Source organism: Osmerus eperlanus, chromosome 21 (assembly GCF_963692335.1).
Source record: "Osmerus eperlanus chromosome 21, fOsmEpe2.1, whole genome shotgun sequence".
Lineage (NCBI taxonomy): Eukaryota > Metazoa > Chordata > Actinopteri > Osmeriformes > Osmeridae > Osmerus > Osmerus eperlanus.
This window is the reverse complement of record NC_085038.1, coordinates 5720638-5742736: the sequence shown is the minus strand read 5'-3', so window position 1 is coordinate 5742736 and position 22099 is coordinate 5720638. Positions and strand designations below refer to the sequence as shown.

At 45.3% G+C, this 22099-nt stretch overlaps 1 protein-coding gene across 1 annotated transcript in view; it reads right to left on the bottom strand.

The window, feature by feature from the left end:
- The window catches only part of lrp1ba (low density lipoprotein receptor-related protein 1Ba), a 68686-nt gene continuing 46587 nt past the window's right edge, over nucleotides 1-22099 (bottom strand). Inside the window, exons 58-90 of the mRNA XM_062447573.1 lie at nucleotides 20871-21052; nucleotides 20342-20541; nucleotides 19638-19826; nucleotides 19266-19414; nucleotides 19007-19100; nucleotides 18571-18687; nucleotides 18305-18424; nucleotides 16344-16463; nucleotides 15377-15493; nucleotides 15017-15123; nucleotides 14780-14927; nucleotides 13925-14031; nucleotides 13206-13338; nucleotides 12104-12226; nucleotides 11815-11953; nucleotides 11194-11321; nucleotides 10965-11099; nucleotides 10088-10207; nucleotides 9719-9960; nucleotides 9054-9277; nucleotides 8846-8952; nucleotides 8633-8749; nucleotides 8225-8398; nucleotides 7491-7616; nucleotides 7156-7320; nucleotides 5528-5689; nucleotides 5217-5391; nucleotides 4484-4588; nucleotides 2519-2592; nucleotides 2213-2303; nucleotides 1932-2082; nucleotides 1740-1814; nucleotides 1-1178 (exon numbers count right to left, since the gene is read on the bottom strand). Of these exons, the coding sequence (XP_062303557.1) occupies nucleotides 1038-1178; nucleotides 1740-1814; nucleotides 1932-2082; nucleotides 2213-2303; nucleotides 2519-2592; nucleotides 4484-4588; nucleotides 5217-5391; nucleotides 5528-5689; nucleotides 7156-7320; nucleotides 7491-7616; nucleotides 8225-8398; nucleotides 8633-8749; nucleotides 8846-8952; nucleotides 9054-9277; nucleotides 9719-9960; nucleotides 10088-10207; nucleotides 10965-11099; nucleotides 11194-11321; nucleotides 11815-11953; nucleotides 12104-12226; nucleotides 13206-13338; nucleotides 13925-14031; nucleotides 14780-14927; nucleotides 15017-15123; nucleotides 15377-15493; nucleotides 16344-16463; nucleotides 18305-18424; nucleotides 18571-18687; nucleotides 19007-19100; nucleotides 19266-19414; nucleotides 19638-19826; nucleotides 20342-20541; nucleotides 20871-21052 (4557 nt within the window). The 3' untranslated portion in view covers nucleotides 1-1037. The remainder of the gene's footprint in view (nucleotides 1179-1739; nucleotides 1815-1931; nucleotides 2083-2212; nucleotides 2304-2518; nucleotides 2593-4483; nucleotides 4589-5216; nucleotides 5392-5527; nucleotides 5690-7155; nucleotides 7321-7490; nucleotides 7617-8224; nucleotides 8399-8632; nucleotides 8750-8845; nucleotides 8953-9053; nucleotides 9278-9718; nucleotides 9961-10087; nucleotides 10208-10964; nucleotides 11100-11193; nucleotides 11322-11814; nucleotides 11954-12103; nucleotides 12227-13205; nucleotides 13339-13924; nucleotides 14032-14779; nucleotides 14928-15016; nucleotides 15124-15376; nucleotides 15494-16343; nucleotides 16464-18304; nucleotides 18425-18570; nucleotides 18688-19006; nucleotides 19101-19265; nucleotides 19415-19637; nucleotides 19827-20341; nucleotides 20542-20870; nucleotides 21053-22099) is intronic.

Below are 22099 nucleotides of genomic sequence, written 5' to 3'. Positions count from 1 at the left end.
TTTCATTTGAAAGGGTGAGAAAACCCTATATATTTAATATTGATATACTGTACATTTAGTATAAAAGTACTACGTTTAATATATTTTCTGAAAATACAAGCTGTAATGAACATATAAATCAAATAGCATATAAAATTATAAAACATGTCTTACATATTTTATCTGAGAATGTACATATTAATGAGTGGCACCAGGGCAAGTGTTTATATTTCCGAAAATATATTTGCAACAATTACAGTAGGCTATGTTTATTTCACAGATTTGTTTGCAGTTACTGTAGCTGGTGATGGGTTAGAGCATAGTGTTTCTTCTCAATTTGCTGCTAAAAAGCACAATATCATTTTCTATCTAGAGAAGGTTGAAAAAGACAGTCATACATGACATGAATACAACTTTTCTGTCTATTTAGAGAATTCATGGAAACCCTCCTTGGATCTAACTTAGTACTGAGTACTAAACCCAATATTCCAAAACAAGATACAGAAATAAATGCATATTGAATTGAAGAAAACTTGATTGGCACAAATAAAAGTACTCAGATTGTGTATATACTTCCTGATGTTACAATAATACAAGTATATGGATCAAAGGAACAATCAGCAGACTCAAACAAGGCATATGAAAACTACATTAAGAACAATACTGCCTGCCTCCCTTGGAGGAGTATTCCTGTACAGATTGATAGCCATTTGCAATACCACAAAATCTCTTCATAGGCAACTCAGGCATTTTACTCATTGCCTTGGCCAAACCAAAGACTAATGGAAAGAATAATGAAGCAGAAAATATTTCTACAATACACAAAACCATAAAAAAGTGGTGTCATGAAAATCTATAGGTCTTTCATGGTAGACTGTAAAAAAAAGAAACATGTAGACAGTGAAATATCTACAAGGACAAAACAAACAAACAAACAACAAACATACAAAGCATATTCAATGTCAAAACTCTGCAGGGCACAAACACTGAGGTACATGAACTACATAAATGTAGAAAATTCCGGTCATATAAAATATGCGCAACATGTAAAAAGCAGGCTATGCGACCGTTTCACGGACGGCTGCTTCCAATTTCTTTGGGAGTAGCTTTCTTCTCTTATCCATGTTGATGACTGGCTTCCGACAGTTCTGCTCATCCAGGTACATCTTGGTATACACAGGGTTTGAGTAGTTCACCGCCTGGGGAAACATTTTTGACAAACAACCAAATCAGACAAACGGGACCTTAAAATACAAAAATCTATCATGAAAAAATCTGCAGTAAATCTTGGAGTATACAAGTTGTGTACACTCCTACAGGCGTCCAGGGCCTTTGGTGTAGCCAGCATGACAAGAGCATCAACACCCCGCCAGGGGAGATGAGTCTGTCAGTTTCATGTTGACACACTAACAGATGCTTCTCTTCCTGGAGATGCATCAGCCATGGAAACACCACAAGGGACAGATCATTAAAGAAAGATGTATCCCATGACCCCAACAGCCATGGGTGTGCTTCAGCATCAAGTCACAATGTACGACAAATTCTCCATACCAGTCACTCTGTATGCATCTATGCATCATTCATGTATTCGAACTTCATGGATGTAATACATTGAAGCATATTATATAAGTAATGTTCTGCTAGTTTATGTGTAGCTCGTACTAGTACAATACATGCTGTGCATGTAAGTGGTGGTAGCCGTCAGAAGAGGTGACCGCAAAAAGCATTTGTCCAACAGCGGGTGTTCTGCAGTAAAGTACCTGCCGTGCGTTAATCTCCTTAGGGACTGTGTGTACCGGCAGACGATGCAGGTTGCTGGACTTCACACACCAGCCCTGCAAAACACAACACCGACATGAAGATCTCCTCAAGTAGACGTGTCGTTTGTTCAGACTTCACAAAGGGTGCGGAGCAGTCGAGATGGGGGGATGATGGAATGGAAATGTCCGAACCTTCTGTGGGTCCAGGGTGAAGTGAGGCTGGAGGTGGTTCCCTGCGTCCAAATGATTGTCGTGGTCCACCTCGCACATGTTGTAGGTGGGGTTGCCGATCTCCACGTTCAGGCCTCCATTCATCATGGGCTGTCGCTGAACCCTCTTCCCCCTAGATAGAAGTGGGATTGGGGGAGGTGTGAGATGAGGAATCCTCTGGGTGGTCAGATGTCTATAGGCAACACTGTACTTTTTAATGTTATGATTTTCTTTTTTAAGGGATCAGAAAAGGCACACATCACCTTTGCTTTCTCTTGCACAGGATGATCCCTGTCACCATCATCACAATGAGAATCACAAGGACCACAAGAGGCACAATGATAGCCATGTTGCCTGCAACACAGACCCAAATCAACAACAGTAGGAAAAACATGCATTTGCATACTGTACAACTTAATATATAGTGCGGGTAAATGATATTTTGTGAGAAAAGAGAAAGAGAGAAAGAGAGAGAAAGAAAGAAAGAAAGAGAAAGAGAAAGAGAGAGAATAGAGAACGTGAACAATAAAAAATAGATGGAGGGTGGGGTGGGAGGACTCACGACTTACCATCGCTGTTGCCAGAGCGACTGATCTTGGGAGCTGGCTTCTCACACTGTGTGCCTGACCAGTCACCTGGACACCTAAGAAAGAAAAAAAACTATGAGACACTGCCTACTGAGAGAAGCCTCCGACACACCTTGTTAATGCAACACACTGAAGCATGTCTCTGTGTGTTTAAGTGTGCAGGAATGTTAGGGGGAGGTGTGGGTGATGGAACAGTCTTTTCCAATTCACACAATATGATATGTAATTACAGAGCGAGTGACCTGTCAAGAGCCGTGTAATGATGACATGCAATTGGGGAAATCTGAATGAACTAACTGCTCCATTTAATCAAGTCTTTCTTATAGTATGTGGGGGGGGGGGGGGCTGTGGGTGGAACAAGGGAGTGACAGCCCGGATCTAGTAAGTGACAGAAAGATACAGGTCTAATATTAATTATTATTGAAAGGGGCAGGAAATGACCTCACGTTGAAAACACGCACATATGCAAATCAGTTGCGAGGGTAAATGACTTGTGTGTGGGCCGTACATTTTGTTTGCTGTGAGAGACATACAATTCACCCACGGGAGAGACATGTGAACAGATGGGAATGCTGTGAGTGTCATCGGCTGGATGCTGTTGGGATGTGAGAGGGTGAGTGCTGCTCTCAGTATGGGGAGGAGGAGGAGGAGGAGGAGGAGAAGCAGAGAACCTACTTGCACAGGGGTTTGTTTAAGGCAGTTAACGTGCAAATCCCTTTATTCTGACAGTAGTGATCACACGGGTCGGCCCGCTCGTCACATCGCAGACTTTTAAACCCAGCCGTGCAGCTGCGGGGGGAATCGGAGCGAGGAGCGACGAACAATAAGAGATACACAGAGGAAGAGGGTCAGCAGAGAAACAGCACGACACATTCTCACAGTCCATCAGCCAAGGGTGTGGAGTATGGAATCTGATGGAATTGCCTGTAGTGTGTTTTATATAAAATGGAGGAACCCTCAGTGGGCCTTTTTGACCAAACCTATATGATCTCTGTGGAACTTATCTGACTTAACCTTATAGAACCCTGCAAAGTAGGTTCCTTATTTATGAATAATATACAAATAATCTGTATTCTTTTTGACTGGTTTTTACTACTGGTGGTTATACATAGCTCCTTTCTGTTTTAAGATTGTTGAGAGACAGAGCTCTTGGGAATTGCACAAGACCCACAATGTGCAAACAACATTAGTGCACAAGCAACTGAGGACTAATAACTTACTGGATGTTTGTAGAACAAATGAAGCAAAATATCCAAACAGGAAAAAGCTAAACCAAAAACGACATGTTCTCCAGGAGGGGGAACAACACATTTCAAAGCTACACATCTTACTCAGACACACAGTATCCTGTACGACTTACTATCTGCCTCTGGGATACACGGATAAAACAAGAGCATAATCAACAAATTAAAGAGGCTACATTTAGTGATGCAAGACAGAGAAACAGACACATTGCAGCCTGCTAGTACTCTACATGAACATTCTGTATCAGGTCTGAACATGACACATTCATCACATCACTGGATTGTTACAAATCCTCCGAGCCAGTATCAGAGTTTTCGTCTTTTCTTTCAATTTTTCCACTGTTCACTGTTCAAAAAAGGACAGAAAAGTACTAATTGAATGCAAACTGGAAGCCGAATCAAGACTTTTTTTTAGATGGACACGTATTTCCCAGCGTCGTTAAGGATAGTTTTGACGCAGATCATTTGACCTCAACTGTGTGTTATGCCAATAAACTGTCAACTATTCTCCATACTTAATACAAATATTATTGAAATACAGACATGTATCCATGTTATCCATACAGACATTTGAAATAATATACATGTACAATATAATTAGCTTATAATTACAGTAGTGGTTTTCAGCAAGGGTTATTCGCATTCCAGGAAGACTGCCGGATTGAATATCTTCCCTCATTAAAACCATCATGTCATTACTTACTGGCAAAATGGCAAGCTGGATTCCGAGTCGAGGTGACAGGTGCCACCGTTGTAGCAGTAGCCGTCACACAGCTGACAGCTGGAGGCCACTCTTCCGTTGCTACAGCTGGAGAAGCAAGGAGAGGAGGAATGAGCAGGGAGAAGTTGCCCGAGAGCCTGCTGACGAGGTGAAGCACTTGACACGCTAAGATGTCCACCTCTCCTCCAACCAAAATAGCTCAACGATGCAGTAAAAATGTGTTGGCCTTGATTGACTGACCATGCCAAGCCACAATGTCAATATTAGCAAAGGGTGGCACCGGAAGAATATAATGATGTTCAGGTCTACATATTGCCCAAGATTACTTTAAATTGCTGTTTAAAATGTTGAAAAACTCCCAAATTATATATATACATCTAAAACATTGACATTGAGCGAAGCCTTTGATTATATTAGTTATTTCTCCCAATTGTTCATTAAAAGTCATATTTACACTGTGGGAAACTTCCATAACAAACTGCTAACTTGTCATGCTGTCATCTGCGCTTCTCTGATTATTACGAACACTGCTGATGAATGCCGCCTATATTATTTAGAATTCTCGATTTGAATTCAGAAATGATCTAGTTTGTTGCATTATTCAATGTTCCCTTATTAGTGCAACTCTTCAAGATGAGCTTCTAATTGTTGAGCAGTACTGTTATCTAGAAGAGGACGAGAGGACTGGAGGAGCAACATCCAAAGGCATACTTACTTGCAGGCCACATTCTCAGTCTCAGGGTCAATGACGCACAGAGATCCTCGACATTGCAGACACTTATCCACTTCACATTTTGCACCCTCATATCTGGCTGGGCACACACATTCCACATGGCCCATGCTGGACAGAGTGCACGCCTTCGCATGTGTGCAGTAATGATGACATATATCTAGCCAAAGGGTAAAGAGGAAGGCTTTTATCAGTCTCCTACCAAATAATTAACCCACATCATAACTCTCCCTAGATACAGATATTTCTTCCAACCTATGTGTGTGTGTGTGTGTGTTTAGGGGGGCAGGACTCACGGTAGAGACAGCGCTCTCCAGTGTACTCTGCCATGCAGCTACACATAGGCTGGTTTCCCAGGCTGACATCACACGTACCACCGTTGAGGCAGTAGCCATCACAGACGCTCCTCTCACAGACGGGGCCTGTGAAGCCCAGCGCACAGCGACACGTAGGCCTCCCTTCAGAGAGAGAGAAACGGAGAGAGAGAAGGAGAGAGAGAGAGTGAGAGAGAGATGGAGAGAGAGAGAGATTGAGAGGGAGAGAGAGATGGAGAGAGAGAGAGAGAGAGAGAGAGAGAGAGAGAGAGAGAGAGAGAGAGAGAGAGAGAGAGAGAGAGAGAGAGAGAGAGAGAGAGAGAGAGAGAGAGAGAGAGAGAGAGAGAAAAGAGACAGGAATGAGAGTGCAATAAAGAGTGAGAAAGATCGAGACAAATATAGGGAATGGTTAAAAGATGGAAAGAGGGAGTGAGACAGAGAGGTGGAGAGAAAGAAAGAGCCTGTGATTAGCGAGAGCATAGAACATTTGAATTTGTCTCAAAAATACCATAAAGCCAATGACCCAAATAACACAATTATATACACAAATAACCACACTTGACTCAGTCAAGCATTTCAGCTGTGTGCTCGGGCCCACGTTAACAAAGCCAACAAACACACACTAGCCAGATGTTTTAGACTTCTTTTGCTATTCATATCAGACATTCGCACCCCCTCAAGCAGCTTGGTACATTAGTATTCCGACGGTGCTCTCTCTGATGGTGTAAAGACCAACGTAAGGTTCGCTGCCCTCCAAAACAACCATGTCTATTTACACTGGACCGAGCTGGGCTTGTTTCACAGCGCTCCAGCAGCCTGCTGCCCCTCTTTTTTCCTGCCCGTGTTAAATAGATGCCTGAGAGTTGCTTTGTCATCGTGTTGAAACCCGACCTATCTGCCAGCTCAGAGGGGAGGGTGGTATTGATGTCTCCGAGCCAATACAAATATTTCACTGTTCTCCCCCACATGAATATTTGACATTCTCCTCACTCTGCTGCACTACTGCCAAGGCCCCCACATCAGGAGATAAAAGAAATGATGCGTGCCGTTTATATCCCACCTTTCCATTATTTATTTTGAACGGACAAGAATAATAGAAAGCGCTTCTCTGTTTTTGGGCGCTGTGCATTTGCAGGAACGCGGTGGGTGCTGGACTTTGCCTCCACCATCCAGTTGTATGTTTTAGCAACTGTTAAAATATTTAAAACCAATACCAACACCAACCTGCATCAGATGGACAGAGATCTGCATTTTTGGGATGGTGCATTCCTTGGCTGATGTTGCAATGCCCTAGAGACATCCTATTATGCAAATTCATGAAATATTTCCTTCTTGATTCCCAATGTCGTCATCATTTCGGACTACATTCCACAGCGGACAGTGCTGACAAACAATCAGTGGTGAAACTGGAGCCAGATGATTCAACTGGGCTCGGGCCCAGTTGAATTCCCGAGGATTCGGCCAATGAGAGGAGTCTGAGAGCATCTGCAGCCTTTCATTGGCTGGCAGGGGGCTTTTAGCGTTCATTTCCCCCACGTTCACGCTTGAGCGCCCCGTCAGTCTCGGAGGATGTCCCCCCCAGGTTACAGAGCGGCGCACAGCGCACTTACCTAGAGGGGAGCCAGAACACGTGCCCCCGTTCTGACAGTAGTCCTTGCAGTGGTTGACTTCACAGCGCTCCCCGGAGAAATTTGGCCAGCAGTAGCAGCGCGAGTCCCTCTTCTCGTTGGCTATGCATCGCCCCCCATTCTCACACTGGGGACTGCAGAGCTCTCCTGGAAGCACAAGCACTGCAGGGTTGGCGGCTGAGGAGTCGCTGCACCAACCCCTTTTTCGCTCGCCATGTTTTTCGTGACCAATTCTGACGTGAATGCCTGCATCTCTTAATCCATCCATCCAGAGTTCCACAGGATCAGATCCCAGCAGAGCACATGGACAACCTTACCTGAACTGTTGGTGTCGATGCAGGACTTGTTGACAAGGGTCTTCCCCTCAGGACAAGAGCAGCTGGCACCATCGGGCTTGAGCAGACACAGGAAGTCACAGCCCATCCTCAGGCAGGGGTTGGGCACTGACAGGGAACAATAGGAGAAGGTTCGAGAGTTATGCACTGTTCAGTAGCTTTTCATGTTCCACATAGAACGCATTCGAAGAAATAAAGGAAGAACGGTGAAAACAGCATCTTTCAAGTGCATGTTTCTAGACTTGCTGATTAAAATCTTCCGCAAGTTGAGACCAGGCAGCTGTGACAGTATGTAGAGATATCACATTCATCTCCAGTCACCGACAGCAGGAGATCTGGAGACCACAAGTGCCAAGACCAGCAATAATCTGGCCAGCTGGCTTTGCAAAAAATATACTGGCCAGAGAAAGTATAGAAAAAGACCATTCAGATGCACATCCTTTGTTTTGATATTAAATGATAAGAGTCAATGACATATCTCTCTCTAACCATCCCCTCTCTCTCTCCTGGTCAAAAGCCTGTTTACATCCAGTACATTATATTAACTTTGTGCTTTACACAAACTTTTTCACCTGCATTGCTAAAAGAGTGACTATGTGATAAGTAAGTAAAGGTCATATGTCTGCCTTTCAGAGGAATAGCAATGTGATGTTTCCATTGATCATGCCCACGTGCTTCACACCACAATGCAGAATAAGGACAAAGACAAGGGTTACCATCCTGCTGCTTGAAACGATGAAGGACCAGAATAATGGAAGCTTTTTCAATCCCCAAATGGAGCCTCTCTGCTTGCTGCCTGCCATACTTATGAACCCTGAACACCTCGTTTCTCATTCCGATGCCATAGATGTAGTCCTCGAACACATCGATTCTCAAAGGATGAGAAAAACCTGTAGGTAAGAAGAATGCAGCAATTGCAGACACTTGAGTGTGCAACAATAATATACGACTACGAATGTCTAAATCCTTGAGATGATAAGTGTAGGGCAGTGATAGAGCTTGGATGTTTGCAGTACAATGGACACAGAAAAATCCCAAAGTGTGTCAAACTACAATAGTCATGTCGACCCCTTTCTCACATGCAAACGGTTCAAGAGGATGTACTGGTGTTCCTCAGATCTCACCGTGTGTCCAGCTAGCTGCTACAACTGAGTCCGACCCATCAAAGCGCACGCTGCCAATCACAGACAGCTCTGTATCGGCCCAGTACAAACGCTGGCTGAAGTAATCAATGGCAAGGCCTGTGAAAACGTTTCAAGCAAATGCTTATTATTCTAGTTGTGTCCTGTTTCTCGGAGGTTGTGTCCTGTTCTAGTTGGTGTGACGGCCCGGCGTACCACTCGGTCTCCTCAGGTTTTTCTCCACCAAGACTCTCCTCAGGGAGCCGTCCATGGCTGCCTCCTCGATGTGGGAATGTTCACCAATCACGGTCCAATACATCATTCTGGAACACAGCACAAGCAAGGAAAAGCATTAGCAATCAAATATTATAGCTGGCTTTTTCAGAGACGCAAACGTGTCGAAAATCCGAAGCAACCACCTTACCCCTGAACAGGGTTGACAGAGATAGAACTGGGCTCCCCTGCGATGTCTGTGACCAGCCGGGTGCAGTTTGGTCCGCCGAGATGACCCACGTTGATAGAATACCGAAGCCTCCTCCAGTGGGCAGTATAGTACCTGAACCAGTGCATTCTGGAGTGGTCTGTCCAGTAGATGTTCCCAGTCACCCAGTCGGCAGATATGTCTTTCGGCCTCCTGAAGTCAGGACACTGGAGAACCGAGACATGGGTTATGGGTTCATGTTTACAGATTGACTTTGGCTTTCAGTCTCGCTTCACAGTCAATAGACACATATTCTGGGTATGCGGAGATGCACACACACACACACGCACGCACGTGCGTACACACACATGCACACACGCCAACACTGTCATATGAGTTGTAGCTCAAGTGACAAATCAGCGCGACAGCCCTCTTTGAAGTCACACAGAGAGCACTCCTCTGGGTCTCCAATCAAAGATTGACAGAGGTATTGAGGGACTTGCTTCTATGCCCAATAAGATCTTCTAAGATCCAGCTCTTTTGAGATGTAAAGCATGTGATTATGCTGTTTCACTGCTAACATTTCAAAAACCTCCACCTTTCCCTTGGCATGATGAATACAAAGAATACAATAATGATATTAAGAGACTGTGATATCCTCGACTTACTATGGTTCCACTGTTCACTTTCGCCTGACTTCTATCCAGTATATCTTTGTAAAATATTCCTCCGGGGTTTAAGTTGGTGGCCCACACAAACTTGTGCTGGTGAACAAGAGCATCCAGTCCGACAATGCGGGCGCCCTCCTCCATCCGGGCGTGCAGTCTCTGTCCGTGGGTTTGCTTAAACGGATACACAAAGCTCCGGATCTCGGTGTCGTTTGCTATGTAGAGAACTTGATCCTCTGGTCCTGTCCATGGAGCCATAAAGATAGATCCATGAACAAGTACATGCCATGAAGCCCTTCAGGTCAGTGCACGATTGCTCAAATAACAAATATATAGTATGGTAAAATGACACAATAAAGAAATGCTCACCTTTAGTTATACATTCCCCGTCGATTTCCTTAAAATTACTTTCACAAGTGCACTTGAATGAGCCTTTTGTGTTTGTGCAGTAATGAGAGCAGGTGCCAAACTGAAGGCACTCGTTCACTTCTGTGGAAGAGCAAACAAAAACAAATTTCATTTGACCTGACCAGCATTACCATTATTTCTTCTCTTTAGGTTACTAAAATTGACTGGCCCAGCTACAGCATTTTTAGTCAGGCTATTGTATTCATTTGTGTTGTTGCATACATTAGAGTGGTTCAGTCTAGATTTTAGGCTTTGTATTTTCCTTCAGAGACTGTTGTTGGGGTATAGCAAGATGAGAAATGAAGCAGTATTGATATAATTAGGATGGGTGTCATAAGGCTTGAAACATGGAAATAAATAATTCAGCAACAACCAAATTCCAGAAACTGACTACGGTAGACGGCACTACAACACGCAACAAGACAATGTCCCTGAGCATAGGGCCAGACTGATCAAGGAGGCTTATACAGCCAAAAAGTGCAAAATCCTTGGCTGGCCAAGTGAAATCTCCACCCATCTAAATCCAGTTGATGAATTTACAAGCTTAAAAGATAGAAGTGAAGATAAAAAGTGCCTGAAAGCAGCAGGTTGTAATGACAGTTGCTTTACAGGCCTGAGAGAGCAGCATAGAGGAGGTATCAGGTGTCTGGTGGCACTCACTGTATGCAAAGGGTATGCAACCAAGTATTTAACAGTATTATTGGAGTTTTGCACTTCTGTGTTTGTGATTGTATACTGTCATAATATATGGGGTATATACTGTACTCCATATTTGAAAGGGCACTTGTGCAAACTGAAAGGAAACTAAGATCAAATAGACCTCTTATACTGTACGAACCTTCACAGAGCCTATTCCTTGGGTCCCTCTGAAAGCCTGGCTTGCACTCACAGAGGGGTTCGGCTCTTGTTTGGTTGCAGATGGCGTCGTCTCCACACAAATTCAGTCTTCCTCTACAGCCCTGTTCCTTGGAAACTGAAATGAAAAGAAATGTTCAGCCCAGGCCTCAAGGAGCCTGGCAGGTGGAAAGAGCTGGACAAAACAGCCAGAAGCCAGGATGCCTGCTCACCAGTCTTACAATCCTGCTCGTCTGAGCCCCCGTCGCCACAGTCATCAAAGAGGTCACACTGCAGCTCAGCTGGGATACATCGATGGTTGCTGCAGGCAAACTCTGTCTTCCCACAAGGTCTGGGAGGCCTAGCGGTGTCCTCTAAACCAGGGCATGGCACAAGAGTGTATACAGAGGTTACTGCACCACCAGGGAATAGCGCAAACCATAATGGGTATGCTCATAACCTAGATTGAGATGCCCTTCCTCTGTTTGTTTGGGTGGATGCATCCTTTTTAGACCTAGGAATGCATTTGAATTAAGCATACTCTGGATACGAAACAGGTTCTTCCCCAGCAAAACTGATAGAGCAGGGTTCCAGCTCACACTGCTTAGCACAGATCTCTGCTGATCAGACAGAACCTTGGATGTGTCTGATGAAATGCTTCCTCCTCGGGGGCTATTCTAATGTGATGTGGTGTTCATCGCTACAGCGTTGCTTTCGACGCTGGTTCAGGTAGTCCTGTCTCAAAATCTATCCAGTTCAAAATGCAAAATGTGTGGAAGAGAGAGAGAGATAGCTGACAACCCTGGTGTTTACACGGTGCTATAGCATCTGTGAAGGGACCGGTCTGATACGGCGCGATGATTGGCTCACCACAGTCCTCCTCGTCTGAGTGGTCGCCGCAGTCGTCCACGTTGTTGCACACCTGCTCGGGGCGCAGGCACACGCGGCCGTTCCAGCAGCGAAACGGTCTCGTCGGCGGACACGGCATTCTGCCTGGAGACGGAATTAAGAAGAGACGGTGGCAAGGGGCACAAGGGTGGATATCCTGTATAACCTTCATCTTTCAATCGACAGAAATATCAATCGAAGGCGGACGCTCTCTTTTCGGGAGAGCGAACGAGTCCCAAAAAACGCCTCTCCTACCGCACATGCTGGAGTCTTCGTCGGAGCCATCTCCACAGTCATCCTCTCCATCACACACCCAGATGTGCAGCTTGCAAAGCGTGTTGTTGCAGATAAACTCATCGGCGCGACAGTAGGGGGGCCCTGCAAGCACTCAGATAAGACGCTGATCTACTGAGAGGTGCTGATCTACTGACCAATACTCGATACACACCATATCATGACAAGTTCAGACATCTCAAAAGTAAACGGCGAACAAAGTCTGACAGAATGGAAGAATCCAATGATTTTGCCACAAACATAAAGAAGCAGATGTGGTTTTCTTTCTCACTGATTAACACTGCCTTTTCCGGCAGCCTTGCAACCAGCACAACAAACAGCATAGCTCTAGGGGTGGATTTCAACCTGCGAAAATGAATAACTAAACACATGCGTGAATAATACACGCTGGCAGCTGCGACGCACAGGTGGGATACACAAAGGTGCTGTTACGATGGGGAAACTATTTCAAAGGGGCACAGAGGTAAAATACGGGGAGGGGAGGTTGAGACAGGCAACTTTGTATGAACGACGGTGGTGGAGGAACAAAACAAAGGCTTCGAGAGGCCTAGAATAGGGCGGAAGGTCCCGTCCTGTCACGTACTGAGTCACTCCCCTCCAGCAGAAGGCTGCGGTCCATCAGGACCAATACCTCACGCCACAAAAACAGTTTCTTCCCTTCCGATGTTGGCCTCTTCAACAAGGCCAAGGGACCACACTGACTCTAATGACTTCCTGCTTAAAACACACTGCTTTTTGCACTGCATTACAAAATTGTATCTTGTACATTTTTATTTTTTGTGATATTTGTATTTTTGTATTTTTATATTGTAAATTACGGCAACTTATATTTTATTTTATTGTATATTTTATGTAATTCTTATTCCACTTAGTACTGCTAGTTTATGTACCCTTAGTATAGATAGTCCACTTATTTAAATTTTAGGTCCCTATATGTTTATTGTATGCTCCTTCCTGCCAAAGCAAATTCCTTGCCTGTGCAAACTTTCATGGCGAATAAATCCCATTCTGATTACACTCCATCGTACTGTTTCACCACAGGAACACACGGGCGGGAGCCTACCCTGCACACAGCTGGCCTCGTCGCTGTGGTCCACGCAGTCGGAGACGCCGTCGCAGCGCCAGCGGGCGGGGATACAGTAGGCTCGGTTCTGGCACAGGAACTCCTCCTCCGTGCACTCTCTCACACAGTCCACCTGTCAGCACAACCACGACAGCTACTAAACACACACGCGTGCATTGTGCAGTACTGCTTTGCCACAGCAAGGGCAGTGTCTATCCATCATGTTGAAGATCCAGCTACCCTTCCCATGAGTGTTATCCTCAGGAGAGCTGAATCATTGACTAAATTAAGAAAGACGACTCTGGACTTTGGTTCCAATGAAATTGCATTTATAAAGGTCTATGGCTTATGGGAGTCATTAAAAATCTGATATCTGGAAGCATTCTACAGACATTGAACAAAGAGCATGTTTTTCATTACTAGCTGATGGGAAAAGCCATAAGGTCAATGTCACAACAATTCCATGGAGGTATTTAATATTCCCGGATGGCTTTTGCACACTTAGATTGTTTAATCTGAGATGAACTGTGCAATCACAGACAATATGATGGAACAGAAAGTAAAATCGGTGAAAACAGGACAAAAGATGGCGACAGGCGTCAGACATTTGTGTGTATGTGTGTTTGTGTGTGTTTGTGGGTGTGTGTGTGTGTGAGGGGGGGGGGCTCTGCTGAGGAGCTCTATGACGTCGGACAGAGGCCAGCTTCCTCGGAACTCACCTCATCCGATCCGTCAGAGCAGTCGGTCTGGCCATCGCATCTCCGGCTAGCTGCCACACAGCCTCCTCGGGCACAGACGTACTCGCTTTGCAAACATGAGGACGCCACTGCAAAACATAGTGTTACATGTGTTTTTATGTCTTCTGATATTGTTTGGTTGTTGAAGGGCTATCTTTAGATTATCTCGACGGTATTGTTGAAAAACTATTACTGAAATGTGAAATTTATGGGATTTTATGGTGTCTATATTTGTAACTTCACTGGTCAAAACAGATTGTGCTTCAGACTTCAGTAAGCTCATCTGGAGCTGAAGGATGTCTGGAGCCCTTTCATTCTCTTGCCTCACAGGGGGGAAAGGCAAAAGCTTTTAGATGCCTCTGAATGGCTGCCCTGCATTTGAGTCATCTACACAGCATTTGCAGCATTGGCTGTCCTTCGGCACCGTACCGAGAAAGTACTCGCTAAAATATTCAAGTCCAGATATGAAAAAAGACCCTTGTGAACTCGTTCATTTCAAATGTCACACCGCTTGTTTGAAAATGGAGCAAAACGTCATGTAGTTATGACTGAGGCCTCAGCTAAGCATTGAACTGCCTCCAAGCAATCTCGCCTCTCCATTACATGACAAAATTAGATTTTCAGCATGCATTTCATACAGAAACAGAAGTGTCAGGTGTCGAGTCTGTTTGTGTCACAAACCTGGAGTGCCTTTCACTGCATTCACAGGTATTCATTTAACATAGCTTCTACCTAGCTTACACACATGTCCTCAAAATACAATCATTATATGATTGATGGACCTCAGTCCCGAGACAAATAAGGAATATCCAGTTGCTATTCTGAAAATGGGCAAACCATAGCTGATTCCAGGCTCCTGGCAGTTCTTCTCATCTTCTCCCATCTTGCAGTCTTCCTGTCCATCACAGAGCCACTTGTGTGAGATGCAGAGCAGATTCAAACATTGGTACTGGTCTTCTGGACAGGAGTGTGTCTCGCAGCCTTTCTGTGGGGACAGAAGAAAAGAAAACATGCAACTTTAGAGTTGCGACCCTTTCCTATGGTTATGGTTCCTATTTGATGTTTTGTGCGTACCTCGTCGGAGTTATCACCACAGTCTTTGTCCCCATCGCAGCGGAAGCGAGCAGAGACGCATTCTCCATTAGCGCACACAAAGTCCTTGGACTTGCATGTTTCCGGCTCTGAGACATACCAGGGAGAACAAAGAGGTTTGAAGCCCTGGCTTCCCATCTCAGCACTAAGCATCAGAGACACTCACCATAGTGAACAGCACCAAATGTATTCCTTTTATCCGCAACAAGTCTTTTCAAGAAGCTATAGTGTTCTCCTTCCATAGTGAAACCAGGAGCTTCTTGTCAGTTCCAACCCACACCATGTCTGGCTACAGTGTTTTATTTACGTGCTGAAAATGATCATTTTACACCGGTAACTCACTGCAGTCGTCCTCGTCAGAGTGGTCTCCACAGTCGCTCTGGCCGTCACACCTCCAGTGGTCTGGGATGCAGTTGTTGTTTTGACATCTGAATTCATGAGGTCCACATGTCTTCTCATCTGCAGGGATGACACCAACAGACCAAACCAGTGCAAACCTAGAAATCAAGCAATGCCATTGATTCTGGTCCTAATGGTCCTGATGAATGGAGTATTATCTATATATATGTGCATGACTTCTGTAAACGTAAAGTAACAGTGAGGATTAAGAAAAGTCTATCGAGGAGAGGAGGATAATATCTTTCCCTCGTTCCCCTGTTCCCCTATTACAATGACAGCCAGCTAATGTCATCTCCTCATGGTGACTCCAGCACTACACAAATGGGCATGGCAATTTCCTCTCATCTCACTGTCAAGACTTTTAATCCTGCTGTCAGGAGATGAATACAGAATGAATTATTCATTTACAATCTGCGTCATGTTTGAGTGCTTATATTCAGATTTAGTGTGTCATTAGAAGAATCTTAATTCGAACGAAGCTTATTACTCAGGAACTTCCACCACTATGTTGGAAACTGTATTCCTGGGAAAGATGAGTGAAAATGAAGGAAAGTGATCTAAGGGAAATGAAATCACATAGGATTACACATCAGGTGGAATAATAGAATAGTATTATTGGTGGGTATGTGGATTTTTAGATGTTCAGTCATAATCCAATTTCATCTTCAGAATGTATTATTATATGTGTGAATCCTCTTGAGCTCAAGTTGTTATTTGTATCCACTGTACTAGACAATGTTCTGGTTGTGTGAGTGATGAGTGCTACATAAAATGTATTTACTAGTGCAGTGACGCAAATAAAGCATCCAACTGGAACTTACATGCAATAATGCACCTTCCAACCTGTACAAATCTCAAGGCTCATGCGCAACAGCCTACGAAACTCTGGGTGAAAAATGGGGTCACTCACCACAGCTGGCCTCGTCCGAGCCATCAGTACAGTCAGGATCCTCGTCGCAGACCCACAGCTTGGAGATGCAGTGCATGGAAGTCTTGCATTGAAACTGGTCCGAGGAGCATGTGCTGTCAGCTGAGGAAGAATAGGTGTTGAGATGGAATTACTACAGAAAGTACAGTGGCGATTCAGTGAAGCTGAAAAAGCTTCTGTGAAGCTGAAAGAGAAGGAGAAGCAATCAATATCCTCCCGCAGTAGCAGGACTGGAAGAACTCTGTCTGTATTACAGGTCAATGCAACTGACAGAAAATATGGAAAAAGAATATACAAATATTTGTGACAATATCAAGGATTCAAAAAATACCAACAAACGGGAGAAAATATCTGTCACTGGGCCTAACTATGCCGTCCCCCCTTCCCCATCGCTCCCCCCCCCCTTCCAACTCCTCCACAGTCAGATCCAGAACATTCTCTGTAGTATGGTGACTTCCAGCTCCAGCTGTAACACCTGCCCTCCCAGCGTGATCATCCCAGACTTACCCTCCTCCTGTCGGCCCTAATCTCCACCCTGGGTGAGACTCAGCCCTGGGAAGCTCAGCCTCCAGCAGCAGACCCAGCGGCAGCTCCAGCCCCTGCCATCCTCCCCTGCTCAGCCCCCTGCTGGGGCGTTTACCGTACGCTTCCTCTAGCTTCAACACCCCCACCCCAATCACCCCAGGGCACCAGGGTTCTACAATAAGCCAGGTTGGATCTGACAGCAGCAGCAGACACATGCACTAGGGGGAGGCAGGGGAGAGGAAGGGGAGAGGCAGGGGTGGGGGTAGAGGCAGGGGTATAGGTAGGGGAAGGGGGAGAGGAAGGTTTAGAGTAAGAGGTAGAGGTAGAGATAGGGGAAGGGCAGGGGTAGAGGTAAAGAGAGAGGCAGAGGTAAAGGCAAAGGCAGAGGGAGGGGGAAAGGCAGAGTTAAAGGCAGAGGGAGGGGGTGAGGCAGAGGTAAAGGCAGAGGGAGGGGGTGAGGCAGAGGTAAAGGCAGAGGGAGGGGTTGAGGCAGAAGAGAGAGGGATTAAGATGCACAGGCAGCTTCTTGGAGAGGCCTATCATTAACCCGGTACTTGTCTCTAACAGGGATTAACATGGACTCTGGGGGGGTTGAGGAGTGACTCGAGCCAAGTTGTCTTAGAAGATGTCACTTGTAAGACAAGTCCTGACAACATGGCAGGTCAGATTACAGGTGCTTTGAAAATCCCCAGGGCTGCACCTCCCCCTTCTCCATCATCTTTTCCCTCTCTTTAGCACACACACACACACACACACACGCACGTACACACCCATATATATATATATCTTTAAATGTCAAGAGACAGAGAATCCAAATGAACTCCAGCGGTCTGAAGTTAAACTAGGTCGATGTAACAGAAAAATGCTATGTTGGTAAAAAGCACAAACTCTGTGTCCTCTCATCTCTCCTTGTGCTTGTACCCTATGCACTGAGCCTGTAATTACATTTCTCTGGGATGCTTTTGGTAGCAATAGCAAGGCCCACATAACAAAGCCCATCACGGTTCTAATGGTTTTGAACAGGGGATCAAATCTGGAGGGAGGGTGCTAACTCAATCTGTAGTTTAGATGGGATGGTTTAATGATATATGTTGAAATACAACCCTATAGCTTCTTCAGGGCATTGAGGAAAAGAGATTTCTGCCTTTTAAGAGGGGGGAAGATGTATTGTTCCCCTCAGCCTAGACTTCCTCTCTTTCTCTCACTCTCTCGAAGCGCAAGAGGAAATGTCAGCAGTGTTAACAGCTAAGCCTTTTTGAATACTCCCTCATTTTGCAGGGTCATTTTTCACTCGCTGAAACTCGCCAATAAAAAAAATGCCCCGCTATCAACCCATTTATCTCCCAGTCAGTCGCCTCTTCAAGACCCTTCCAGAGAAATGGGAGTGTGAGAGAGAGTGTGAGATCTGGGTGTCTTACGGCAGTCTGTTTCATCCTCTCCATCTCCGCAGTCATCCTGACCATTACAGCGCAGGTTCAGGGGGATGCACTTCTTCTGTTTCCTGCATTTGAACTGTCCTGGTAGACAGATGTATGACTCTAAGGTAAAAAGAAAGAAAAGGCTTTACTTTCCTACACAACTTGTATTATTTTTAGGTTTGGAGAATCTTGGAGAAGAATTAAGAATAATCTATGGTGTGTAATGAAATTCTTGGTGGTTTGAATGAAGGAGCTCCGAGCCTCACCACAGTTGTCTTCATCGGAGTTGTCCCCGCAGTCGTTCTCTCCATCGCAGATGAAGGGGGGGAGAGCGCACAGTCCCGTGCCACACTGGAACCTCCCTGGTTGACAACGGAACTCAGCTGGGGGATGAGAATCCACACACACATACAAACACGCACGCACACACACACCTTCACCTCAGTCACTTAAAAAACAACCGAAGGAAAAAATGTATATCTTTCTAACCATCAGATAATGAGAAAGATAAACATTCGTGTCTCCGCGGAGATACATCCTGGCCTGGTTCTAACACAGTGCTGATTGGTTTTCCGCTGGAAGAGAAACAGAACCTGTGCAGTACGCGTGCTCGGATGGGAATGATTGTCACTTTAGACTCCAGCAACTCCAGCTGGTCACAGTGTGCGCCGCGCACTACGTGGTGTCTGAGGGGACACTCACGGCAGTCTGGAGGCTCATCAGATCCGTCGCCACAGTCGTCCACCGTGTCACACCTCCACCAGAAGGGGATGCACTCGTCTGTCCCGCAGCGAAACTGCACCACACAGCCATTAACAAGGACACACGCATAAGGCCGTTCCATGACATGAATCACATTAGTAGTGTAGGGTGTGTACATAAAATACCAGTAGGAACAGACCGTGTGACTGGAAGGAAGTGACTGAAGGAGCCCTGTCTATGAGGGAGAAGGCGCACTGACCTGACTGGCGGTGCAGTTAGACAGGCAGGTCTTGGAGTCGGCAGCCAGGTAGAAGTGGGTGGGGCAGGCACAACTGTACCCTCCTCCTGGGGCCAGCAGGCAGAGGTGGCTGCATCCACCGTTGGTCACCTGACACTGGTGCTTGGGCACTGCAAGTGGGACAAAACACACCGCTTTCCATTCCATGCTTTCCCCATCCACCTACTCTACACACAGGTGGCCAAACACTCCCAGACGCACAGACACATGCAGGCACATACACACATGTGCAGAGACACACGCACACAAAAGCAAACGCACGCATAGGCGCAGACACACACACACACACACACACACGCAGACACACACAAATGAACACAGGCAGACAATTACCATCAGGCTGGCAGAGAGGATGGTACACCTTGATGCTTCTGATGGCATGCCAGGATCCGAGGAGCTCCACTCTCTGAAGCCCAGAGGTTTTGTGAGCACGGCTAAGGGACTTGGACTTCTCGTCAGTCCAATAGATGTAGTCTTCAAAGAGAGCTAGTCCCACTACTCCTCGGATGTCTATAACAGGCACTGCAATCAATTGAAAATTGTATTAATCAGGGAGTCTAAAATGCCAGCAGATGATGTCACTCGCCCACACACTAAGCCACACATGCCACACACCCGAACGGACAATTGCACCCTTGCTCAGGATCTCCTGATTAATGGCTGTGATAGCCTGTTCTGTCAGACAAGTCACTGGTGGGGTTGCTATTTCATTGGTAAAGAGAAAGATGGACTTGTCAGAGGTTTGTCTGAGCTGGTTCTCACTCACACACAATTAGCATCGCTGCTAATTCAAACCTTGTGCCGGAGAAGTTGAACCACTCTCACCCTAGAATCAGGCTATAAATGAGTTCTTCAAAGACTTTTTAGATTTTTTATAACGGACGATTTGTGCATAATGACTGCATTCCCTATTGGAATGTGCTCATTGTGTTATTTTATTTGAGAGGGTGCAATAATGATCTGTTAGAACAGAATGTCTACAATAAACTCACGTTAGGGTTATTGGGCAAAAATAATGACATCCTTATTTCCTGTACCTTTGTGTGCTTTTGAAGCTTCCATATTTGAAAACAGTAGGTGATTGGAGTCAGCCCAGTAAATCCGCTTGGTAGTGTAGTCGATAGTTAGAGCGGTGGGATTAGACATTTCTGTGCTGCTGAACACCAGCCTGTCAGTGCCATCCATGCCGATCCTGCCGATGTGTGGCTGCTCGCCGTTATCGATCCAGAACACATATCTACGACGGTAGGGAAAAACACTTCAGGTTCATTCCTTCACTCCTTCAGAACTATGTCCAGTAATAACTGTTGCGGTGACTGATTGGAATGTGTTCCCCTTTCAGTGGTAGAATGGCTGGACGACCACACAGAATAACAGTCGGATGTCAATAATTCAGAACAATACGAACATATCTGTTTCAGATCCGATGTACTGAAGGCTGATAAGCATATATTCTGGTACAGTTTTAGATGATGTTTAGGTGTATTTTCTAACACAATACGGTGTCCGTTCTGTGACGAGCAGCCTGTGATTTCTGGGTTCGAGGAAGAGGGAGGAGGTAGGTACCCAGAACTGGGGTCCAGGGCCAGGTCAGAGGGGCTGGTCAGACCACTGCTGACCAGGATGGTGGGATAGAGGCCGTTGGCCTTGGACACCTCCAAGGTCTTCTTCTCGACATCACACCAGTACAGGTTCTTCCCAATCCAATCCACTGCCAGGGCACTGGGGATGGATGTCCGGTGGACTATCTGAGGGTTACCGGGTTCAAGAAATGAGGACATGAATATTCTAAATATAACAAACATGTGGTTGATCAACACACAGAGAGAAAACAGATTGCTATTCAATAATACAGGAAGCCACATTTCAAGTCCACAACTTGGACTGTGATGTAACCATAGCAACCGAGACCGATAATGTAAATGAAGCCCCTTTGAATCAAAAACATACACCGAAATTCCAGATTTTTTTCTCTTTATTTTTCTTTCTGCAAAAATCCTTGCCATCTTGTGTAGATTCAAACAATGGTTGCACCAGATGGAGACGAAGCACCTCTTTTAACCATAAAATAAACTCACATATCCTGTCTCAACAGAAATGGCAGTTATTTTGATCTTCCCTGTCTGAAAGACAAGTCTCTGTTTGACTGGCTGTAAAGTAAGGAAGCTGAGTGGATGAATCGAAGATAAGCTGGCTGAATTGAAAGAAAGGTTTTATTTATTTTTGCCATTACGGAAATGCTGACTTTTTTTTCCCCCCTCCACATAGAGTTGAATGATAACACTGTGAGAGTTCAAGTATAGGATGGGCGTGGCAGGGAATCACTATTACATGAATGAAGGGGGAAAGTGGATAAGTGGCACATAAAACATAGTATCAGAGCTTCAGACTGTATGTGAAAGTACGTGAACCTTTGATACTCTGTGTCTACATTCCTGAAACCATCATTACAACATGACCACATGGGGGAGCAAACATGCTGACTTTTGAAGTCTCCTTCATTCATGCTGTGACATTGGTCTAATGTCATCTCAGAAATGGTCTATGTTCTAGTTTAAGCCCTGAAGCACAAATCCAACAGGGGAATCAAAGGAAGAATCCTTTTTTTTATTTGTTATTACCGATGGTCAGGATTAACAAGAACTCGTGGGGGGGACCCCTTGTTATAGTTGATCTTCCACACCTCTTCAGCCCTAATGGGAAACCATGGTTACCTTCCCCTCTCACGCCTCAACCCAAGTTACCTGCAATGCAGTGGTCCTCATTCACACATTCTAATACAGTTGTGCACCTCT